A 22,498-nucleotide genomic window follows, 5' to 3' on the forward strand; every position below is an offset into this window, starting at 1 on the left:
GGCATTGCATGACACAGGTGCACTTACCTACATGCAGACAATACACAAATACACATAAAATAAAAATAATAAATAAAATTTAAAAAGAAAGAAAGAAAGAAAAGAAAGAAAAGAAAGAAAGAAAGAAAGAAAGAAAGGAAGGAGGAATGAACATGACCTAGACCCATGGAAAGGGCCAGCCTTGCTCCTTGTAGCCCCCCCTGACCTGGAAATTCACTATGTAAACCAGGCTGGCCTTAAACTCACAGAGATCTGCCTACCTCTGCCTCCCAAGTGCTGGGATTAAAGGTGTGTGCCACCACACCTGGCCATGATGTTTTTTGGGTTTGGTTTTTTTTTTTTAGTATTTTACTTATTATTTTTATTTTATGTATATGAGTGTATTGCCTGCATGTAGGTAAGGGCACCCATGTCGTGCAATGCCCTTAGAGGACAGAAGAGGCCATCAGATCCCCTGGAACTGGAGTTACGGACAGTTGTTAGCTGCCATGTGGGTTCTGGGATTCAAACCCGGGTCTTCTGCAAGAACAACCAGTGTTCTTAACCACTGAGCCATCTCTCCAGCCCCCGACGCAATGTTTTTTGTTTTTGTTTTTGTTTTTGGTCTTTTTGAGACAGAGTCTCCCTGTAGCCCCAGCTGTCCTGGAACTCACTGTGTAGACCAGGCTGGCTTTGAACTCACAGAGATCCGCCTGACTCTGCCTCCTGAGTGCTGGGATTAAAGGCGTGTGCCACCACGGCCAGCTGCAATGTATTTTTTAAATTTGGATCAATTATCACACATAATGATCAGATCTGGGAAAGATGGCTCAGTGAATAAAAGTGCTTGCTGCCAAGCCTGGACACCTGAGTTCAATTCCCAGAACCCATGAGGTGGAAAGGAGAGAACTAACTTCTGCAAGTTGTCCTCTGACCTCCATATGCCCACTATGGCACACATGTACCTCCATATACACAATTAAATAAATAGGGGGGCTAGAGGAACAGTTCAGGTGCTAAGAGCATTGGGTACTCTTACAGAGGACCAGAGTTTGGTTCCCAGCACCCATACAGTGGCTAACAACTGGCTGTAACTCCAGTTCCAGGGATCCAACACCCTCTTCTGGCCTCCATGGGCATTGCATACATGTAGTGTGCTTACATACACGCATACAAGAACACTCACACACACAGAATAAAAATAAATAAAAATTAAAACCTAATTAAATAAATACCTTTTTTTTTTGGTCTTTTTGAGACAGGGTCTCCCTGTAGTCCTAGCTGACCTGGAACTCACTATGTGGACCAGGCTGGCCTTGAACTCACAGAGATCCGCCTGCCTCTGCCTCCCGAGTGCTGGGATTAAAGGCGTGCGCCACCACGCCTGGCTTAATACAAGTAATTTTTAAAAGACTTGAAAATCAGATTTCATGTAAAAAAAATTCAAATTTCTGACTTTTCTGGAAAAATGGAAAGTGACAGCCTCTGCAGGTCCCCATCAGTGCTTAGCAACCAGCACCAGGCAGAGGTGGGTGCACACATATCAGGCAGCCCCCTCACCTCTCTCAGTTCCTGGGGGATTCTGAGCAAGGCCCCTCTCCCCTCTCCTTTTCCAGGTGGGAAGGCAGAAAGCAAAAAAGTCAGAGCCACAGAAGGCAACATGGGATCTCCTGACTCCTACACCTGCCTCCTTTTAAGCCCTGAAACCTAGAAATGTCAAGGACTCACCTCCCTAGCTGTAAAAAGTGATAACAGTGCCAGGCATGGTGGCACACATCTGTGATCCGACAGACTGAGGCAGGAGGATCTCTAGACTGGGCTATGTGGTGAAGCCCTGGCCACAACCTCAGGGAGGCTTCTCCATATCAAAAGCAAAGGTCTTTCCTGACTGAGAGTGCCCTGCTGGCCATGGCTCCAGGCAGTGTTGGAGCAAGGCTGCCCTCCAGGAAGCTTAACCAGGCCTGGCTACCCAACAGGCCACAGCCTGGGGTTTGGGGGGCAAGTGGAGGACTCTATGAACACTGTACTCACCCACGTAAAGATGGAGAAGAAGGAGAAGGCGATGGCTGCCCGAGCTGCATCCGTCCCTTCATTCAGGGGGTTGTCCTTGGACTTCGAGACCTGCCACTGATTGGCCAGGAAGCAGAAGCCCACGAACCAGAGGAAGGCCCAGAAGGCTGGGGTGCCCAGGGTCAGGCCAGATGTCAGTGACACACAGAGGGAAAGGGGAGGAAGAGCCCGAGGAGCAGGGGAGCAGTTCAAGAGCACATTACCATGCTCCCCCACCCCAAAGGAGAGGGCGAGGGGTGCAGCAGAAAGAAGGAGCCAAGAGAAAGCACAGACAGGAACGACACAGGGGGAAACCACGGCCAGGGCAAGGGCAAGCAAACGTGCAGGGTCAGGAGCACAGGGCAAGCCATGGAAGTGGGAGGAGGATGGAACAGGATAGAGGGAGAGGGGAGGGAGGGAAGGGGGGAGGGAAGAAGGAAGGGAGAGAGAGAGGAAGGGAGGGAGAGGGAGGGAGGGAGGGAGAGAGAGAGAGTTAGGTTAGCCTGGCATCTCTAGCCCCTGCCACTCTCTGGCTTGGTTGGGGAGACCAATAGGTATGCAGGGAGTTGGATGCTGCCCTGCTCAAACTTCCAGACAACTTCGGGGAGGAGACAACTGGGACGGGGAGAAGGGTGGCTGCACAGCCTGGGGGTAGACCCCCATGTCCCACAGGCATGCAGCCTCTGGAAGCCCCATAAGGAAACCCTTCTGAAAGCTGAGATCTGCAGTCTGAGCAGAGGAGAGGGATCTTTTTTTAAAAAATATTTTATTAATTATTTTCATTTTATGTGTATGAGTGTATTGCCTGCATGTATATGAGTGCACCCGTGTCATGCAATGCTGCAGAGGTCAGAAGAGGGCTTCAGATTCCCCTGGAACTTGAGTTAAGGACGGTTGGTAGCCGCCATGTGGGTACTGGGAATTGAACCTGGGTCCTCTGCAAGAACAGTCAGTGGTCTTAACCACTGAGCCATCTCTCCAGCTCCGGAGAAGGATCTTTTGTGGGTACTCAGGGTCTAGCCAGAGTTGTCCAGGACAGAGTACGTACTAAGGGCATGGGGTAGCCAGAGTCTAGCCTGCCCCTGAGAGGAGTTTCTGAGAGTCAGGGGGCTCTGTGGAAACTGGAGAACCACTAGTTTAGTGGTTCACCTAGTTCTTTGTAGAAGGTCAAAGGGACTCCAGCCCTGGAAGCAGGGGTCCATAGTCGTAATCACACCCAAAGTACCTATCAGGCTAACTTCAGGGACTCTCAGGATTAGGAAGGGGCAGAGGGTGGCAAGTTGCAACCCCCTGCCCAGCACCAGGTGAAAGGGGGAGATCAAGCTCCCCAGGGAGGGGTGGAGAAGGGCACTAAGACCAGAGATGACTAGAGCCCCTGGTTAGCCATGGCTCTGTCTGTTCCTTTACTTCTGGGCAGGGTGGCAGAGAGTGCTTTCCACACTGTTAAGGGGTACCACCCAAGCAGGGCTCACCTGAGACACCAATGTCAGACAGCACAGCCTTCTTGCGGTCCTTAACACTGCTGATCTGTGGGAAGTACACGTCCAGCGCCAGGTAGAGCAGGCAGGTGAGGAAGGCCAGCACGCCCACCGTCACGCCGTAGCTGCAGGCGTTGGAGTTGCGGTTGTAGATGCAGAATTCCTCCTCCTCCTCCGAGTTATTGAGGTAGCCCTCATTCACGATGGAGCCGAAGACCACAATGGAGAACACCTGCAAGGAAAGGGCAGGCGTGAGCCCCCGCAGACTCCCCTACCCACTGACAGGCCCCTATCTGCTGCCTGCCTGGCTATGAACCATAAGGTGGGTATTAAACAGAGGAAGGCCCAGAGAGGGAGGGCAACTTGCTAGGGGTCAGAGAGCACAGGTAGGGTCAATTGTTTCCTCTTGCAGCTTCAAAGTCTAAAGGATCTCTGACCACAGATACGACACCACCCGACACTAAGGTTCCCTAGGACTAGACTGGACCCCAGAGTGGGGCGAACCCCGGATCCTGCTCAGTCACAGCCCCCATCCTCCAGGTCAGCTCTTCCAGAGCACCTACCTTAGCCCCATCTTGTGCTTTCCTCTGCACAGCCTAAGGCTGATATGGTCTGAGGTCTCAGGCCAAGGCATAGTCCCACCCCAGCTAAGTGTGGTGACAAATTAAAAGCCCACAGCAGCCATAGTCCTGCCTCCCTCATCTCATGAGCCACGTTACACAGAACCTCAGCAAACCCTGAGATAGGTTCACTTTCGCTGGCACAGGTTACCCTGCCTCCTGCTGGCTATACCCAAGGGTGGCTGGATCCAGTGATATGCTTCTAATAGACAAAATGTGGTAAAAGTAACCCGGGACACACACACACACACACACACACCCTCATGAGAGGTAGTTGATGAGGGGTGAGCACATTCCTTCTAGTAAATTCCTACTGGTAAATTGCACTTGCTTAATTAATCCCCCACCCATGTTCATGGAAGCAACTTTAATTGAAATGCAGTGAGAGCCTGGTGTGGAGGCACACGCCTTTCATCCCAGCACTCAGGAGGCAGAGGCAGGAGGATCTCTGTGAGTTTGAGGCCAGTCTGTTCTACATAGCAAGTTCTAGGCTAGCTAGGGTTGTACTATGAGACCCTGTCTCAAAAAGACAAAGCTGAGCGTGGTGACACATGCCTTTAGTGTCAGCACTTGGGAGGCAGTCAGGCAGATCTCTATAACATCAAGGCCAGTCTAGTCTACATAGCAAGTCAGGCAAGCTGAGGCTACAAGGAGACCCTGTCTCAAAAAAGACCAACGAGAGGGGCGTGGTGGCGCACGCCTGTAGTCCCAGCACTTGAGAGGCAGAGGCAGGCAGATCTCTCTGAGTTCAAGGCCAGCCTAGTCTACATAGTAAGTTCCAGGACAGCTGGGGCTACAGAGAGACCCTGCTTCAAAAAGACCAAAAAAAAAAAAAAAGAACTTGTAGCTGGGCATGGTAGCACACACCTTTGATCCCAGCACTTGGGAGGCAGAGGCAGGAGGAATTTGAGGCCAGCCTGGTCTACATAGTGAGTTCCAGGCCAACTAGAACTATAGAGACTACAGAGACAGAGAGACCCTGTCTCAAAAAGACCAAAAAAAAAAAAAAAAAGGAACTTGTTAGAAAGAAGTGGTTAGGTAAGAAAAGTCATTATCTCTATGAAAGGATAATTGGGGAAAATATGATCAAAGTACATTATATATATGAAAATTGAAAAGAATAAATAATTTTTTTAAAGTGATGGAGTATCAGTTCTGGCTCCTACCTTGCTCACTCTCTGGCCCCCTGTGCCTGCCTGCTCTGCTAGAAGTCAGTTGCTGTGTTCTAAGTTGCCAAAGAGAGGCCATTTGGCAGGAGGCAAAGGGAAGTCTCTGACCCACAGCCTGCTGGGAGCTGAGGCCCTTTGTCAGCAGCCCACGAACTGGAAGTAGGCTGAATCCCACCAGCACCATGCACATGAGCTTGACACTGATCCATCAGCAGTAGAGTCATCAGATGAGACCCCAGCCCTAGCTCACACCATGGCTGGAGCCTATGAGAGATGTGGCGCCTACAGCATTCACCTAAGCAGATTCCTGACCCACAGAAACTGAGCTAACATGTGACTCCTGTTTTAGGCCATAGGTTTTGGGGTAATTAATACATTAGCATCACCAGCATTTTGCAGATGATGCTATTAAAGGTGCTGATATTGGGGCTGGAGAGATGACTCAGTGATTAGGAGCAACTGGATGCTCTTCCAGTGGATCTGAGTTGAGTTCCCAGCATCCACATGGTAGCTAACAACCATCCATAACTGCAGTTCCAGGGAATCTGATGCCCTCTGGCATCTCCTGGCATTGCACACATGTGGTACACTTACATACATGTAAATATATATATATCATATATGATATATATATATGATAAAATCCTTTAAAAGGGGGGGTGTTGGTGCATGTGAATGTGCCCAATGTTGCACAACTTTGACAGAACTGGGCTTCAAACCCAGGGGACCTGATCTCAAGTTCATGCCTCCACCTTGGGCATAGGAGGGAGGGGGGAACCATAGGAGGATGGGGAAGCTCAGATCTGAGAGATACAGGGAAGAAGGGCAGACCCAAGTGTGGCCTGAGATGAGCTGGAGGTGGAAGGCAGAAGGGATTGCTCTTGTCCAGGCATATGTGTGAAGGCCAGAGGCTGACATGACGCTCTCCATCTTTTTTTATTTTTGAGACAGGATGTCTCACTGAACTGGGGCTCACCAATTCAGCTGAACTCCTGCCTGTACAGGAGATTTGTCTGCCTCTGCCTCCCCAGCTTTTACATAGATATTAAGGATCAAACTTTGGTCCTCATGCCTAAGCAGTAAGCACGTTACCAACGGAGTCATCTCCCTAGTCCTTGCTTTCTATTTTTCTACAATAAGAAACTATCATTTCAGTACCAGCCAGATATGTTTTCTGCCACAGCTGACACCCAGGAGGGGCAGTGAGTTGAGGGTGATGTGGGGGGAAAAATATGAGAAGCACTGTTCATTCTGTTTTCCTAAATCATCTTCTTGCATGTCTACACCATCATGCAATGGTAGTCCCATTCACCTGTTGCCTAGCGACGTCTTAGAAGTCTTAGTTTGTGCATGGTGATGTTTCTTAGCAGGAATCGCCATTGTTAAGCAATGCATGCCTGCCCTTTACATGGTTTTTGCAAGATACAGGATATAGACTGCAGAGTAATATATAGAAGACAAATAAATCTACACTTAGAAGATCAATACAAATTGCTTCCTGAGAAGAGGGAAATGAGTATGTTTGGAAATCAGTGGTTCAGGACTGAACCGAGACTCTGGTCCAAATGTGAATAGATGGAGGGATGGAAACAAATCACAGCCCTTCACACAGTAGATTCAGCCAGAAAGAGGAATGAAGTCCTGAAATGTGATACAATGGGGATGAGAAACAAGCAATAAAGCCAGGAATGATGGCTGGGGAAGTGCAGCAGAGACCTGCTTAGCATGCATGACGTCTTGGATTTGATCACGACACCAAAAAATAAGAATCAACCCAGACACAAAAGGTCAAGTGTTACGTGACTTCTACCCGCTGTTTTCATCAGAGATAGGAAAAAAAATGGCAGAAAGCAGACTAGAGGTTCCCAGAGAGTGATTAACACTGGGCGTGGTGGCCTTTAGTCCCAGCACTGGGAGGTGGAGGCAGGGAAAAGCGAAAGGAAAAAATATCCTCTTAGCTGGAAATGTAGCTCTTTGGTAGATCAGGTGCTTACCATCCCCAACACACACACATACACACACACACACACACACACACACACACACACACACAGTCATGTCTCCTCCAGGGGAGATTTGCATGCCAGGAGCAGGGCACGCCTCAAAGGGAGAGTAAGAGTTCCTTTCAAGTCGCTTTTGGTCCCTGGAGGCTCAGGCACAAGAAGGAACTGCACCAGAGGCCTCTCTTGAGCAACACCTCCTAACAGGCATATGCTTCCTGGGGCCGGAAAAGACACCATTGTGGGAGCAGCTAGAAACAAGACCGTACCCTCCCGCCCCCATTTCTCAAAAGCAGGGAAAATGGGCTCCCCAAAGGTTGGGGGGAGGGTCTGTGATGGGAAGCAGGCAGGCGGAAGTCTGGACCTTGGGGACAGCTAAGGAGGAACCATTAAGACTCAGTCTCTCTAGGGGGTACCAGGCAGGGAGTCCTTGGAGAGGCCAGGAGAAAAGTGCTGGAGACTTGTGTCCCCAAGAGAGTGAAGAATAAGATCAAAACACCCTCAGAAGGACAGGGACGGGGCAGCCTATGGCCCCACAGCAGCTGTGGGCTCCAGCTTTTATCAGGTACTCACCACAGGTTGTAGGTGGTACCTTACAGGGAGGGACCCTGCTGTGGGGAATGACTCTGAGGGGTGGGAGTCTGGTCAAGGACTCCTAGCCTGGCCATGGGCCCAAGCAAATGACCTTGGCTATGTAATTTAACTTCTTTGAGCCCCAGGTCAAAGGGGACAACAGCCTGAAACCATGGTAAAGAATGAAAGTCATGCATACCAGGCCCACAGGGAACCCAAGAGAGGATTTTGGAATGATATGAAACAAGAGGAATGGACCAGATAGCCCTGAAGCCAGGTCACTGGAACTGGGCTGAGATGAGGCAATTGTGCCTAGATCTGGGGCATGTGTACTCCAGGCAAAAGAAGAATGCAAGAGGCTGGCAGCAGAACGAGGTTGGTGTGGTGGAGACAGAGAGAGGGACGGAGGGAGGAGGGGAAGGACAGAAGGGTGGCTGGAGCAGTCAGCAGGGAGCAAGTACCAGGGAGGGCCTGATGGACTGTGGGAAGGCTTCAGGCACAGTTAAGGCAGTAAGTCACAGGGCTTCGGGAGGGAAGGGATGAAGCCTTGCTCTGTGGCTCATGAAACCCTTCTCACTGGTCCTGCTCCCTCCAGTGTGTCCCCACTCAGCAGCTGGAAGCACTGCCACCTGGATCAATACACCCTGAGTTTCTGGGTGTGGAGACCCCTGAGCACCAGCCCCATCCACTTCTGGGGCCTCTACTCCCCTTACTTCCCATCAGCTACCTACTTTCCTTCCTTCTCCTCTCCCAGGCTCCTTTCTAGGTCTTCCAACCTGGTGACTGTTTACTAGTACAGATCACATCCTGAACTCTGCTATCTGTGACAGGTACAAAGAGAGCAAGCCAACTGCTGGGCTGTGTGATTCAAGGAGCAGACTGTGACACCCAGGCCTGCTCTGCATCTGGATGGGGCCTGGGAGGCCTCCTCTTCCTGGAGGCCAGTATTTTACCCATTTAACATCAGTTCCTGAGCACCTACATGTGCCAACCTACACTAAAACTACAAGCCAGGCTAGGCCCCTGTTCACACTGAGGGAGAGACATGTACTTGAGTCCTGAAACCTATCATGAAGAAGCTTTAAGTAGAGTGAGAGAAGGCAGACGGGGTGGCCAATGGGCCTCTGATGAAGTGACCTCTAAGCCAGAAGCCAGGCTGCAGTGAGGACCCCAAGCCAATCGGGTATCTGGAAAATGACCCAGGGAGGAGCCACGAGTGCAGAGGCCCGTGTAACAACTAGGTTTGTTGAAAAATACTAAGAAGACTAGAGAGGTTGGGGCAGAGGCAGGGGAAGACATCTGAGAGGTGAGGTCACCAAGGTAGGCAGAGGCTGGCCCCCAGATTTTTTAAAAGACTATTTATTTATTTATTTAATTAATTTATTTATTTAATGTATTTGCTCTTTTTGCAACAGGGTCTCCCTGTAGCCCCAGCAGACCTAGAACTCACTATATAGGGGCTGGCCCTGAACTCAGAAAGATCCACTTGCCTCTGCTTCCCAAGTGTTGGGATTAAAGGCATGCACCACCACACCCGGCTAGATGGTTTTTTTTTTTTGGTCTTTTTGAGACAGGGTCTCCCTGTAGCCCCAGCTGGCCTTGAACTCACTATGTAGCCCAGGCTGGCCTTGAACTCACAGAGATCTGCCTCCCAAGTGCTGGGCTTAAAGGCGTGAGCCTCCATGCCCAGCCAGATGTATTTATTTTTATTTTATATGTATGAGTGTTTTATGTGTATGCATGTATATGAGTGCACCAAATGCATACAGCGCCTGCAGAGACCAAAAGAGGGCATCAGACCTCCTGGAACTGTTAGCCATCATGTGGGTGCTGGGAACTGAACCTGGGCTCTCTGGAAAAGTATAAGTGCTCTTAACTGCTGAGCCATCTCTCTAGACCTTGGCCCTCAGGCTTTTAGGGTCAGGGTGGGTCCAGAATGGAGTGTAGACTTGGAAGCAGTTGAGTGATACAATCTGAGCCAGGTTTGGCAATAATCAGCTAGACAGCTTAGAGAGAGAGGCCTGGAGGGAGTTCCTGCAGCGCCCAGGCTGGAGACAGTCAGGGGACAAATGGCAGGAGAGTTGGAGCACTCTTGGACTGCAGTGAAGGTACAGCCTGCAGAATCTGCCCTCAGATCCCACATAGGGAATGACCGGAAGGGCAAAGTGGGGCATGGGTTTGATGATAATGGGGAACAGAGGCAGGCACCTGAAAGTGCCATATCCCCTATGGGCCTAGGAGCCTACAGATGAACAAACTGAGGTTCAGAAAGGAAGGAATATCTCTAAGGACCCACAAGCAATCTCTCATGCTCTCCAGAGCCCCCACAGGACTCCCTGGGTCCTCCTGCACCCATGGTCTAGCTTCAAGCCCCTCACTGAGTGAGAACCCCAGAACAGGATATGGGACCTTGCTTAGGGTCTACAGTGTGCACTGATGCGTGTCTTGAGCCACCAGCTGACATATTGATTCCCATCTTACCACTGGGGTTGGGGCTGCCCAGGTCACCCAGGCTGGGGTGGAACTGGCTCCCCGAATCCAAAGCTGGTATCCTGTGCCAAGCAGCTTTCCCAGTTGGCTTGTTAAGGCCGGATCTGCAGGGACCACAAGGAACACACAGAGCAGTGCAAGGGGACACCAGAGAACTGGAAACTAAACCAGAAACTTTATACGGTTTCAATGGTGGCCAGGGCATGGGGAAAATTTATGCAGTAGGCAGGCTGATGTGCTGCAGGAAAAGGAGACAGGTTTGCACACGCTGAATCAGGGGCCGGAAACATTAGAGGACTGAGGAGACAGCCAGGACAGCTCCCAGGAAGGCCACTGGACAGCAGCACACAGGGGGAGCCTCCTCTGTCCCTGTAACTGAGAAAAGAGTGAGGAAGCACTGCTGAGGTGGCTTAGCAGTAAAGGTGCTGCCAAAGGCTGATGACTTCACTTTGGCCCCAAGGACTCACATGGTGGAAGGAGAGAATCGACTCCAAGTTGTCCTCTGACATCTTCACACGAATACCACGGCACAACACTCAATTAATCAATCAATAAATGTAATAAGAAAAAGGAAAGGAAAAGCCCAGGTAAACAGCCTCTGCTATGGTTTCCGCCCGATTCTGAATCCATCCATTCTGTCTTTAGAAACAGATTCCAGATGGTGCTTGGTGTAGACCCATAGCCAACTCAGAAGCAAGCCAGACGCAAGCTCAGAATAGGGGAAGTTCAAGGCTGCTAAATTCAGAGGCACAGAGAATCACACAAAAGTCTTGAGCCCTTTGTGACCCCTGGCCTCTGTGCCCTATTAGCCATCCAGAGGGTGAGGATGGCACAGCCTTGGGCTGCTAGAAAATTCTGCACATGCTGTTCCCCTCTAGAATGCTGTTCCCACTATTTTTCATCTAACGGGAGCCAATACTTTCTCACTTTCAGAGACCCTAGGATGTGGTAACCCTAGCCACCTTCTGGGACACCTCCTTTCTTGATAGCATTCCCAACCCTGATCCTACAGGTTGGGATATTTACTGTCTGCCTCCCCACGAGACCCTGTGACAGCCTGTAGCCCTGGAGGGCCAGGAGCCAATAGGAAGTACCTCACAGACACATATCCCCACAAAGCAGCTACCTCCCCATAGGGAAGCTAGGGTTCAGCAAGAGGCAGGGAGGTAAGCTCTGCCCCAGCCTGCCCCTTCAGAGCACTCCAGAACAAAGCCAGAACCAGGATCCTGTATCCAGCTGCCTCCAAAGAGGGTCAGATGCCAGACCACAATGTCAGGGCGCCATGATAGCCTTGTGCAGCCTGCTCATCTCCCCAGGAACCAGATAGCCAGTGTACTTCGAGAACAGAGCCAGCAGGCCAGTGCCTGGGACCAGCTACAGGGCTCTAGGGACAGCCCCACTCCTCCAGCACTCCATCCCCAGCATCATGGGATGACCTCGGAGGTCACTGTTACCCTAGAAACTTCTAGAAGGCCATCATTTATTTTTTGTTCATTGAGACAGGGTCTCCTGTACTGAATGTATTAGGAATTTATTAGGAATTTAGAAATCAGAAATTAAAGATGAATATTAACTCTGTAAACTCTGAAACCAAACTGAACATTGCTGTGACACTGTGTGAAATAGTTAAGTACTGTGTGAAATAGATAAGTAGATAAGAAGCTAAGTTGTAACTCAGCAACCAAACAGAACTTATGTGAGTTGAGTGTCTGTGTGTTGGTGATAAGTGACCACAGGGTGTGAGCCATATCTCAAGAAAACACTGAAGTTACTGACGTAAGTCAGAAGGACTTCAGCCAGAAAAGAAATATATAAAATCTGGTAGCTAAAAAGATTCTTTTGATGCTTGGCTACACGAGACTCTGAATCCGTGGGCTTCATCCCGGCACATCGCCCAAAACCTGAGACCGCTACCTGAAGCTCTGCCCGAGACCAGACCGGAGCCTCGCCTGAGACCTGATCGAGGACCTCAGCCTGAGAGCTAGAGACTGACGGGAGTCTGCCACGACCAGACGTGATCAGAACCTGCAAGAGACAGCTCCTCAGCCGGGAGAGTGCACCGATCACGATCACAGAGGACTAGAGAACCTCTCCACACCGAGTGCCTGAAGGCTTAACCTCTGGAAGATACTCCAAGAGACTTTGGGACTCTTAACTGCTAGAGGACCGGGTTTCCCTTTGAGTGTTTGTATTGATGTGTGTTTGTTATGCTTTGACCTAGTAAACGCCTAATGCAATCAAACAGTCGTGTGTGAGAATCTCTTCTGTCCGTTGCGCCTGTCCTAAGCTCTCCCGAGAAGCAGTGACACATTTTGGATGTCACACTCAAGCCAGTGGCTTGAGACACATTCAGGACAGTTACTATCAAGTAACTGCTCCCATTCAGGACACTCCTGGTAGCCCCAGATGGCCTAGAACTACCTATGTAGACCAGGCTAGTTTTGCTCTCACAGAAATTCACCTGCCTCTGCCTCCTGAGTGCTGGGATTAAAGGTGTGTACCAACACGGCCAGCCTGGGTTTTTTCTTTGTGAGACAGGGTCTTAGCTGGTCTGGTGCTTGCTTATGTAGCCCAATCTGACTGTGAACTCACAATCCCCTGCTTCAGCCTCCTGAGTACTGGGACTACAGCCGTGTGCCACCATGCCAGGTATAAAGGTCTTTAGACAAATGCCAGGTTTACCCAGATAAACTGTATCAGGTGAGGCTACACCTCATCCTATCAGCTCCCAGAAACACCTTCTCTGGCCCTGCACAGACATCTGTTTCCAAGACAGGTAGCTAGGAGGAGCCTGGTCCCCACTCTTTGGTGCAGGCAGCCAGGCAGCCTGCTCAACTCCTCTCCACGTAAGGCCCCACCACACCCATGGCAAGGTCTCCAGCAGGCAGGCCCTAGAGAGCAGCCAGGCAGATATCACCAATCTCAAATACCCTGTCCATCCTCCAGGACAACTCTGAGGCCAGGCTTTTGCCTCCAGCCTCTCCCATGACCTCCCCCATCCACCCCTCACCCACACACAGGGTCCGACCCACTACCCAGGCTCCAGTCCTGGGCCCATCCTCAACCCCAACCAACCTGACCATCTGGCTGTTACTTCAGTCTCTCCAAATAACTCTGTAACACTTCATGTCACCACCTTGGTTCATGCCACCGCCACCACTTTGCAGGCAATGGCAGCACTCAGACCAGATGGTCTCTTTAAATCTAAGCCAGACCACATGAGTCCCCTGCCAGACTGACACTCACTCATGAAACTACCCTCCCTGTGCAGCCCCTTCCTCTTAATACTCTTCCTATGGCTCCTCCCCAAGCTCACCCTGTCTCAAGGTCTTTGCACTTGGCCTGAGATGCCTAACTTTCCCCAGGTTCCTTCTCTGCATCTGAATCTCCATAGGAAAGACATCTCAGAGAAGCCCTCCAGACAGGACTCTCAGATCCAGGGATGCTTCCAGAATCTTTGCTGACACCATTGCCTAAGTTCCCTATTGCTCAGTTGTTGGGTGGAGTCTCCCCCAGACCCAGGGAAAGGTCAAGAAAGGCCTTGAGGGGAACAGGAGCAAGTCTGACAAGGCACAGGGCGGCAGCACTGAGCCCCAGGAAAATATTGCCTCAGCATCCCGGCCTGCAACACCGCCTGCACACCTGGGAGCACAGGGTACTCACTCCCCAGAGTTCACCATGAACTAAGACTGGCTTCCAGCATTCGCCTCCTCCAGAGCCCCAATCCTACTTCCTGGGCCTGGGACAGGCAGAATGCTGGGATGAGTCAGGCTACCAAGGGCCCTACTACACAGACAAGTCTAAAGCCCACAGGATCATGTGAGGGAAATGGTGAAGCTAGCGCGGAAACACGTGACTGCTGTGCAGCTGCTCCTCAGCCTGCCGGGCTTGGGCCTCTCTTCCTCCCTACAGCCTTGGCCGCTGGGGATTAGGCAGTAATCTTCACACAGGCTGTCCTCACGTGATCTCAGCAGTAGGGGTGGACAGGCTGGGCAGAACAAGGATGAGTTAAGGGACCAAGTCTCTCCAGTTGCTGAGATGCAAGCAAACTGTCCCATTACATCCTCTGAGGCAGTGAAATCACAGAGCCCTGGCTATCTAGGGGGTTAGCTGAGACTCAGACGGCAAACTTGACTAGCCAGGGCTCCTCACTCGGTGGTACCTCTCTCCCTTTGGGGACAGAAAAGAGGAAGTGGGTCTGTATTACTACCTAGAGAAGTGGCCACATCAACCACATGCTCCTGAGACCTTCACAGCTGGACCTCAGTACCCCCTCTACCCAGGGGTGGGAACTGCTGAGCCTACTTTAGAGATGGGGCAACCAAGGCTTTGGAGTTCCTGGTGAGGACAGGGCTCACCACCTGGCGAGATGATGCCAGCCCAAGCCCAACACTGTGTAGTTTCTCCCAGTTCTGCCTCTCTTCAGATAAGCTCAAAGTGGGAGAGATCACAGCTCTGTGAGTTCTCAGCTATCTGCCCAGTACACAAGGGGAGTGGGGAGTGGGGAGGAAGCAAGTGGGGAATGGCCAGGAAGGCTACAAAGGGAGGTGGTGCTCTGGTAGAAGGAGGGGGGCAGAAGAGGGGAGGTTCCACCTCACACACCCATGGTGCAGAGGCCTCCTGAGAAGCCAGCCATCTCCCCAGCACTGAGAGTCTGATAGTATGCCCCCTAACCCCAGGGCTCACAGGCCAATACAGCTCTGTCATGCCTCTTGGCCTCTCTACATGGCACTCCTTCTGGCTAGATGGTTCTTGTCTTGCTAACTAGTGTCACCTTCCTGTCCCTAAGCCAGGACAAGTGTCTCCTTCCTTGGGTCTCTGCTCATCACATTTTAACTGGATTCTGGACCACATTTCCCTCACTACAGTGGGAGCCTCCATTACCTAGAGCAGGTACCCAAGACACACCAGATTTGGCAACGTGAAGGTCATAGGTGAGCTTGACTAGAGAGAGAGAAGAGGGTCTTCTGGGTATGTGGGGGAGAAGTTCCAGATGCACAAAGGTGTCCTTGAGCAGGTGAGAGGAACAACATCCAGGAGGCTGAGCCACCACTCAGGGAGCTGGCCCAGAAGCAGCAGAGTGAGGGAGTGGGATGGATTTAACTCACTTGTGCCAGGTGGGTGCAACTGCATACAAAGGCCAGAGCTGGGGCACATGACTACTCGAGACCCAAGGTAGATGTACAGGAAGGCCCAGGGACGAGGGTCAGGTACAGAGGAGGGTCAGTGGCTCAGAGGTCTAGGTGCAAGGATTGTGGGACTCAAGCAAGGAGAATCTGGACAGACACGAGGGCTGGGGAGGACTGGGCATGAGATGAGGACACACAGCTTAGGGTACGGTATGTGTGGTAGCCGTAGCTGAGTCAGGCAAGTAAAGACTATGGAGAAGAGGAGGCCAGGCATGAAAAGAACCACGTAAGTGGGCACAGTCACCAGACAGAACTGAAGAGCAGGACCAGGGAAGACATGTGAGGTCAGGGGATTTGCCACGGAACTGGTCTGTCAGGATAGAAGGGTATTCCCAGGGCTGGTGTGTGATCCAAGCAGGAGGAGGGACTGACAGCAGCTTCAAAATTCAGACGGACCTCTGCACACACCCCTCCCACCCAAACACATACATAGGCCCAGCAGAGGGAAGAGGGAGAGCAGAGGAAGAACACAGCCCTCATTGAGTGGCTGTGGGGTACAAGGGTTAGGGAGCAGGCCAGGTTACAGTACAACTTACAGAATAAGGTCACACATTAAAACTTCAGCAGGAGTGGAAGGGCTTAAGATTCAGGGCCACAGGCCAGGTCCCCCTGCGCTGAGACAGCAGGGTACTTGAGAAGTCTTGCTTATTTGGGTTCCTACATGGTTGCAGCCGGGGCTGACAGCTTGGGGTTGTCCCAACCAAAGAGCTACCTACCTCTTTCCCCAAGTCTTCTCCTGCACCTGCCTCCCCAACAAAGAAGCTGAGCCAAATTCCATGCCTGGAAGAGAAGGCTTCCTCAGAAACCCTGCCCAGCTCCACATGCTAATCTGTGTGCAGTAGGGAGCCCTCCTGCGCTGCAGGCCCTCAGAAAGAGTGCAGAGGGGTCTTTTTGTTTATTTACTTAGTTTTGGTTTTTAAAAAATATTTTATTTATTATTTTATGTGTATGAGTGTATTGACTGCATGTATGAGAGTGCACTCGTGTCATGCGATGCTGTGGTCAGAAGAGGGCTTTGGATTAACCTGGAACTGGAGTTAAGGACAGTTCGTAGCCGCCATGTGGGGTCTGGGAATCGAACCCGGGTCCTCTGCAAGAGCAGTCAGTGCTCTTAACCCCTGAGCCATCTCTCCAGCCCACTGATTTTTTTTTTTGTTTGTTTGTTTTTTTTTGAGCAGTGTCTCCCTGTAGCCTCAACTAGCCTGGAACTCGCTATATAGATCAGGCTGGCCTCAAACTTACAGAGATCCATCTGGCTCTGCCTCTGCCTCCCGAGTGCTGGGGTAAAAGGTGTGTGCCACCATAACCAGCTATATATTACAGAGAGGGTCTTAACTCTGTGTGTGTGTGATGCGTAAGTACATGTTTGTGTGTGTGCACATGGACACATGAATGTGGAAGCCAGAGGTCGACATTGGGTGTCCTCTATTGCTCTCCACCTTATTTTTTAGAGACAAGGTCTCTCACTGAACCTGGAGCTCATCAGTTCTGTAAGGCTGGCCAGCCTGTGAGCTCCAGGACTCTTCCTGTCTCTGCCCCCACCCAGTGCTGTCACATCTGGCTTTTACAAGGATGCTGGGGATCCAAATCCAGGTCCTTATCCATGCACAGCAAGCACTTTACTGATGAGCCATCTCTCCAGTCCCTTGCCATTATTTCTTTAAGGATAGGCAGACTGATTCAAAAGTCTTCACCTAGTAGCTGGGCATGGTGGTACATGCCTTTAATCCCAGCATTCAGGAGGCAAAGGCAGGTAGATCTCTACGAGATCGGAGGCCAGCCTGATTGAGTTCCAGGCCACCTGGGGCTACAGGAAGACCCTGTCTCAACCCCCCACCTCCCAAAACAACAAACAAAACAAAACAAAAGTTCTCCACTGAGCCTACTGAGATCAAGGGCAGGGTTCTTTGAGGGTGGAAAGTTTGTCCTTTTCTTATTTCACAAATGGGGAAACTGGGGCCTAAAGAGCATCCTGCTCTAATCACACAGCCAGCTAGGGCTGAAGGAGGCTGCCGTAAAGCACTTGTCCTGCATGCTTCCTCTCCCACCAGGACAGCTGGTTCTTCAGGTCTGAGTGCCAAGTGTGACTCCTCCAACCACCCTGCCATCTGCCTCTCCCTCTTCCCTCCCCTCCCCTCCTGGCTTGTCCTCCTCCCCTCTGTCCTCCTGGCCTTTGTGCCCTGCCCCCACCCACCCCCCTCCCACCCCTCTCCCATCCCCCAGCCCCCAGGCTCAGCTCGGCCTCTCTGGGTCATGGGGCTAGGGACTCACTCACCCATCCCAGAACCTTCAGGTACTGTCTCTGGGCCTCAGTTACCATGTGAAGTGGGGATAAAACTGGAGAGCACACCTGTAAGTCTAGCACTGGGAGGTGGAGGCAGGAAGATCAGTTTAAGGCCAGTCTAGGCCACTTAGCAAGACCCTGACTCAAAATAAAAAGTTAAAAATTGGGGACTGGGGCTGGGCGTGGTGGCACACACCTTTAGTCTCAGCACTTGGGAGGTAAAGGCAGGTGGATCTCTGCAAGTTCAAGGCCAGCTTGGTCTACATAGTGAGTTCCAGGACAGCTGGGGCTACAGGGAGACCCTGTCTCAAAAAGACCAAAAAAAGAAAAATGGTGACTGGAGAGATGGCTCAGCAGTTAAGAGCACTGGCAGCTCTTGCAGAGGACCCTGGTTCAGTTCTCAGCACCTAGGCTAACGACCATCTGTAACTCCAGTTTCAGGGGATCTGATGCCCTCTTCTGACCTCCTTGGGCATTGCACAACACAGGTACACTTACATACATGCAGGTAATACACTCATACACATAAAATAAAAATAAAAAAATATGAAATTTTTTTAAAGTTAAAAATTGGCTGAAGAAGTAGCTCAGTACATTTGTCTAGTATGCATTAGATTCAGGGCTGCAAAAACAAACAATAACAATAGTAATAAAGTGTGGGAGCCTTAGTTCCAGCACTTGGGAAGCAGAGGCAGGTGGATCTCTGTGAGATTGAGGCCAGCCTGGTCTACATAGTAAGTTTCAGGGCAGGCTATAGACCCTGTCTCAAACACCCCCCAAATGATGATGATGATGATGATGATGATGATAATAATAATAATAATAAAAGTGAAGGTAACAAATAAAGCAAGGAAGAACTAACCACTGCCACAAACCTTCCAGGCTCTCCAACCCCATGTCACAAATAAGGATATGGGCTTGGAGAGTTGGGCATTTCCAAGGTCTATCAAGGTGGTCCTGCTTGAAGCCCATGCTGTTTCAGGTTCCCAGGCCTTCAACTGTCCATGTACCAAAGAAAGCCACACTTCCAGCCAGGACACTTGTTCCCAGATGCCACTGCACAAAGTATAGTGAACTTGAAGCCTTTCAGCCTAGATGTTTCTATGTCTGGAGCTAGGGTAAGTTACCACCAAACTGAGCTTGCTGCTGTCATCTGAAAAATGAGAAAAAGATGCTCACCCTACTTACAGAACCCTTACTGAATCCTTAAAAGATCAGTGCAGCCACTAGTAGTGGTATATCTATAATCCCAGAGAAGGCTGCAGGAGGATCACGAGTTCAAGGTCATCCTCAGCTATGTATTGAGTTCTTGGCTGGGCATGGTGGTGCACACCTTTAATCCCAGCACAGGAGGCAGATGCAGGAGGATCTCTGTGAATTCAAGATTCAAAGTCAGCCTGGTCTACATAGTGAGGTCCAGGCTAGCTGGGACTACAGGGAGACCCTATCGTAAAAAAAAAGACCAAAAAACAAGAACCTTCTTAATTAATTCATGCAAACCATTTAAAAAAATATTTTATTATTTTTATTATATGTGTATGCATGTATGTATTCCCTGCATGTAGGTAAGTGCACCCATATCATGCAATGCCCACGTGGATCAAAGAGGCTGTCAGAGCCCCGGGACTGGAGTTACGGACAGTTGTTAGCTGCCATGTGAGTGCTGGGATACGAACCCAGGTCTTCGGTAAGAACAGCCAGTGTTCTTAACCGGTGAGCCATCTCTCCAGCCCCATGAAAACCATTTTTTTAGCTCCCAGCTCACACATCAAGTGGCTCACAAACGCCTTTAACTGCAGCACCAGGGGACTGGATGCCCTCTTCTGACCTATGCAGGCACTGCACTCACATGAACATATTCCTCCATAATTAAAAAAAAAAAATTTTTTTTTAAAAGACCCTGACAGGGCTGGAGAGTTGGTTCAGTGATTAAGAGCACTGGCTGCTCTTGCAGAGGACCTGGGTTTGATTCCCAGTACCTACATGGCGGCTAACAACCGTGCATAACTCCAGTTCCAGGGATATTTGATGCCATCTCTGTCCTCCTTGGGCATTGTGCGACTCAGGCGCACTTATATACATGCAGACATAACACTCATACACATAAAATAAAAATAAATAAAAATTTTTTTAAAGACCCTGACTCGCCAGGCATGGTGGTGCACTCCTGACAGGCTGCAGCGATGAACCGTCAACCAGTGTGGCACATCTGACCTAGCCTCCCCTTGTTCAGAATGGGAGACTGAGGCACAGGGGTAAGGAGGTGACACTTGAGGGTTATAGCTGCTCTTTGGGGAGGCCAGCACATTCTGTGAGGTCCACCACCACCCCCGCCAACACTGACCATTTTCCCAAAACCCAAACAGAGAAATTGAGAAGGGTGGTTCATATCTATTATCCCAGGACTTGGGAGGCAGAGGAAGGTGGATCTCTATGAGTTCCAGGCCAGCTAGGATTACATTGTGTGACCCTATTTCAAAGAAAAATAAAGAATAAAATAAAATAAAATACAGTCTTGTGCAACCCAGGCTGGCTCCAACTTGCTATGCAATTGAGGCTGGCCTTGAATTCATGATCCTCCTTCACCTAGTGTGAACTGAGATTACAGGCGTGGGCTACCACACCCTGCTCTAAAGCAGACAGCACCTGGAATCCAAGTGTGAGAGCAGGGCTGGGAGGTCATTGAGGGCTTTGAGCTTTGGGTGTGGGTTAGACTAGATAACCTTTAAGTCCTTTCCAATATGGGGAGTCCAGGATTCAGTCTCCCCGCCCGCAGGAGAAGCCCTCTGCTTTGGAGACAGGAAGACTTGGGTTCAAATGCTTGGTCTGTCGCTCTCATGCCCAGTAACCTTGGGTCAGTCACTCATTCTCTCTGAGCCTCAGTTCCCTCAGCACACAGAGGGTGCTTGATCTAGTTTTTCCCCCCTCCTTTCTGGAATGTCCTCCTCTTACCCTGAGGTACACAAGTGTAAGCTCTCTGCATCCCATAGGCCCAACATGACATCACCTCCACGAAGCACCTCAATTCCATAGCAGAGAGACCTTGTCCTGACTCCAGGCCCCTGTCAGGGCTCTGGCTCCCTCCCCAGGGGGACCGTGGACTCCCTGAGCACCAGAGCTGTGCCTGAGTCATGCTGCCTTCCCTCCAGGCCTGGCAGACTCAATAAAGCTTTGCTAAATGAAGCCATCAGAGTCAGAAATGACCCAAGCACAAGAAACACCCACGGCCCCCTCACAAAGCCGGTGACTCCAACTCCCAGCTTGGGGCTTTGGGGTCAGCAGAGCAAGGAGCACACACAGTCAGCCCACCTGACCTGTAGATGCCCCCAGGCTTCCACCTAAGTGCCTGCAGGAGGAGGCTTCTGTGAGCTGAGGACTACCACAGAGTTATGAATTTAATGCCCCAAACCCTCGTGGACAGGTCTAGGGTTCAGGGATACAGAGTGTAACAGAAACAGGCTTCCCTGCCATCAAAAGGCTCCCCATTGGGTGGGCATTTAAACATGGTCACTTTTCCTATGACCAGAATAAATCTCAAACCATCTCACCCACTAGATCCTGATACGGCCGTGAAAACCAGGTAAGGAGGACACTTCAGAAAGCTTAAGTCGCAGCTGGCTTCAAGCACAACCCCAAGGGTCTCTAACAATGTCTCAACCCTGTTCCACTCATCCAGGCCCTTCTGGTCTGGACCCACGGAGAACTGGCCTCAAGCCTCCAGAGATAAGACCCTCCAGGAAGGTGTCTCAGTGACAGCCAGTCAGCCCCAGAGGGCCCCAGAGCCCATAAGCCTTCTTTCCCTGGGGTGCAAAGCCACCTGAACCCCTCCCTTCAAGCTGTTTTTGGTCCCATTGAGCCTTGGAAGTCCTGTCCTCACTAGGTGGGCTGCAGGTTGAAAACAGACCTCCATACTCGTCACAGTGTAGCGGGACCTTTCTCCCAGACAACATCTGGCAGCCATTCAGGTGTTTGCTGAGGGTGGGGGTATTATGGATTCCTGAAATGTCAAAGCCCAAGGGGGGGGGGCTCAAGGAGGCTCCTCCCACCTCTATAAATTGAAAAAACTGAGGCATGACATAAGAGACGGTGCTGCCCACCCAGCTCAGAACTGAATTCCCTGGGTGGTTCCCAGCCCAAGGTCACACCGCGAAGGAGATGCAGGTCCTGGTGGTAGCCAAGGTATCCTCCACTCCACGCTCCGCAGTGCGCGGACTAAGCTCCAAAACCGTGCTCTCCCCAAACGCGCGCGCAGGTGTGGCAGTGCACCCTAGCGTTGGAGGTCATGGCGATGGGGGCGGGGGCGCACGATGAAGGGGGGGGTGTGCTGAGGGAATCCAAGGTTGCAGGGGGCGGCAAGCGCTCCCTGCCCCGGCCTGGCAAGCAGCGAGCAGCCGAGGAGTGCAGCTCGGCAGGCAGGACCGTCCCGGCCAGGTGAGGTCAGGGTGGGTCCCCGGCGCCCCCGCACCCCAAGGGCGCCAGCCCTGCAGCGCCGCTCCGTTCTTACCCAAGACACGACGCGCAGGATAGTGTGCGGCTGCCGCATCAGGGTGTAGGGGTCGAAGGCGCCCCCGGCTTTGCCCGCTCCGTACGCACCCCCTTCCATCGTGGCTGCACCGCGCGGCGCCCCCCGCTCGGCGCGCACCGCCGGCCCGTGCGCGTGCGCGGCG

At 51.2% G+C, this 22,498-nt stretch overlaps 1 protein-coding gene across 2 annotated transcripts in view; it reads right to left on the reverse strand.

The window, feature by feature from the left end:
- The window catches only part of Syngr1 (synaptogyrin 1), a 29,194-nt gene extending 6,702 nt beyond the window's left edge, over positions 1–22,492 (reverse strand). For both annotated transcript variants that reach the window (XM_008851229.2, XM_008851230.3), the window contains exons 1-3: positions 22,336–22,492; positions 3,501–3,738; positions 2,011–2,156 (exon numbers count right to left, since the gene is read on the reverse strand). In XM_008851229.2, coding sequence (XP_008849451.1) covers positions 2,011–2,156; positions 3,501–3,738; positions 22,336–22,434 — 483 coding nt within the window. In that variant the 5' untranslated portion in view covers positions 22,435–22,492. The remainder of the gene's footprint in view (positions 1–2,010; positions 2,157–3,500; positions 3,739–22,335) is intronic.
- Between the last annotated feature and the right edge of the window lie 6 nt (positions 22,493–22,498).

The sequence above is a fragment of the Nannospalax galili genome, unplaced genomic scaffold (genome assembly GCF_000622305.1).
Source record: "Nannospalax galili isolate Female #2095 unplaced genomic scaffold, S.galili_v1.0 scaffold445, whole genome shotgun sequence".
Lineage (NCBI taxonomy): Eukaryota > Metazoa > Chordata > Mammalia > Rodentia > Spalacidae > Nannospalax > Nannospalax galili.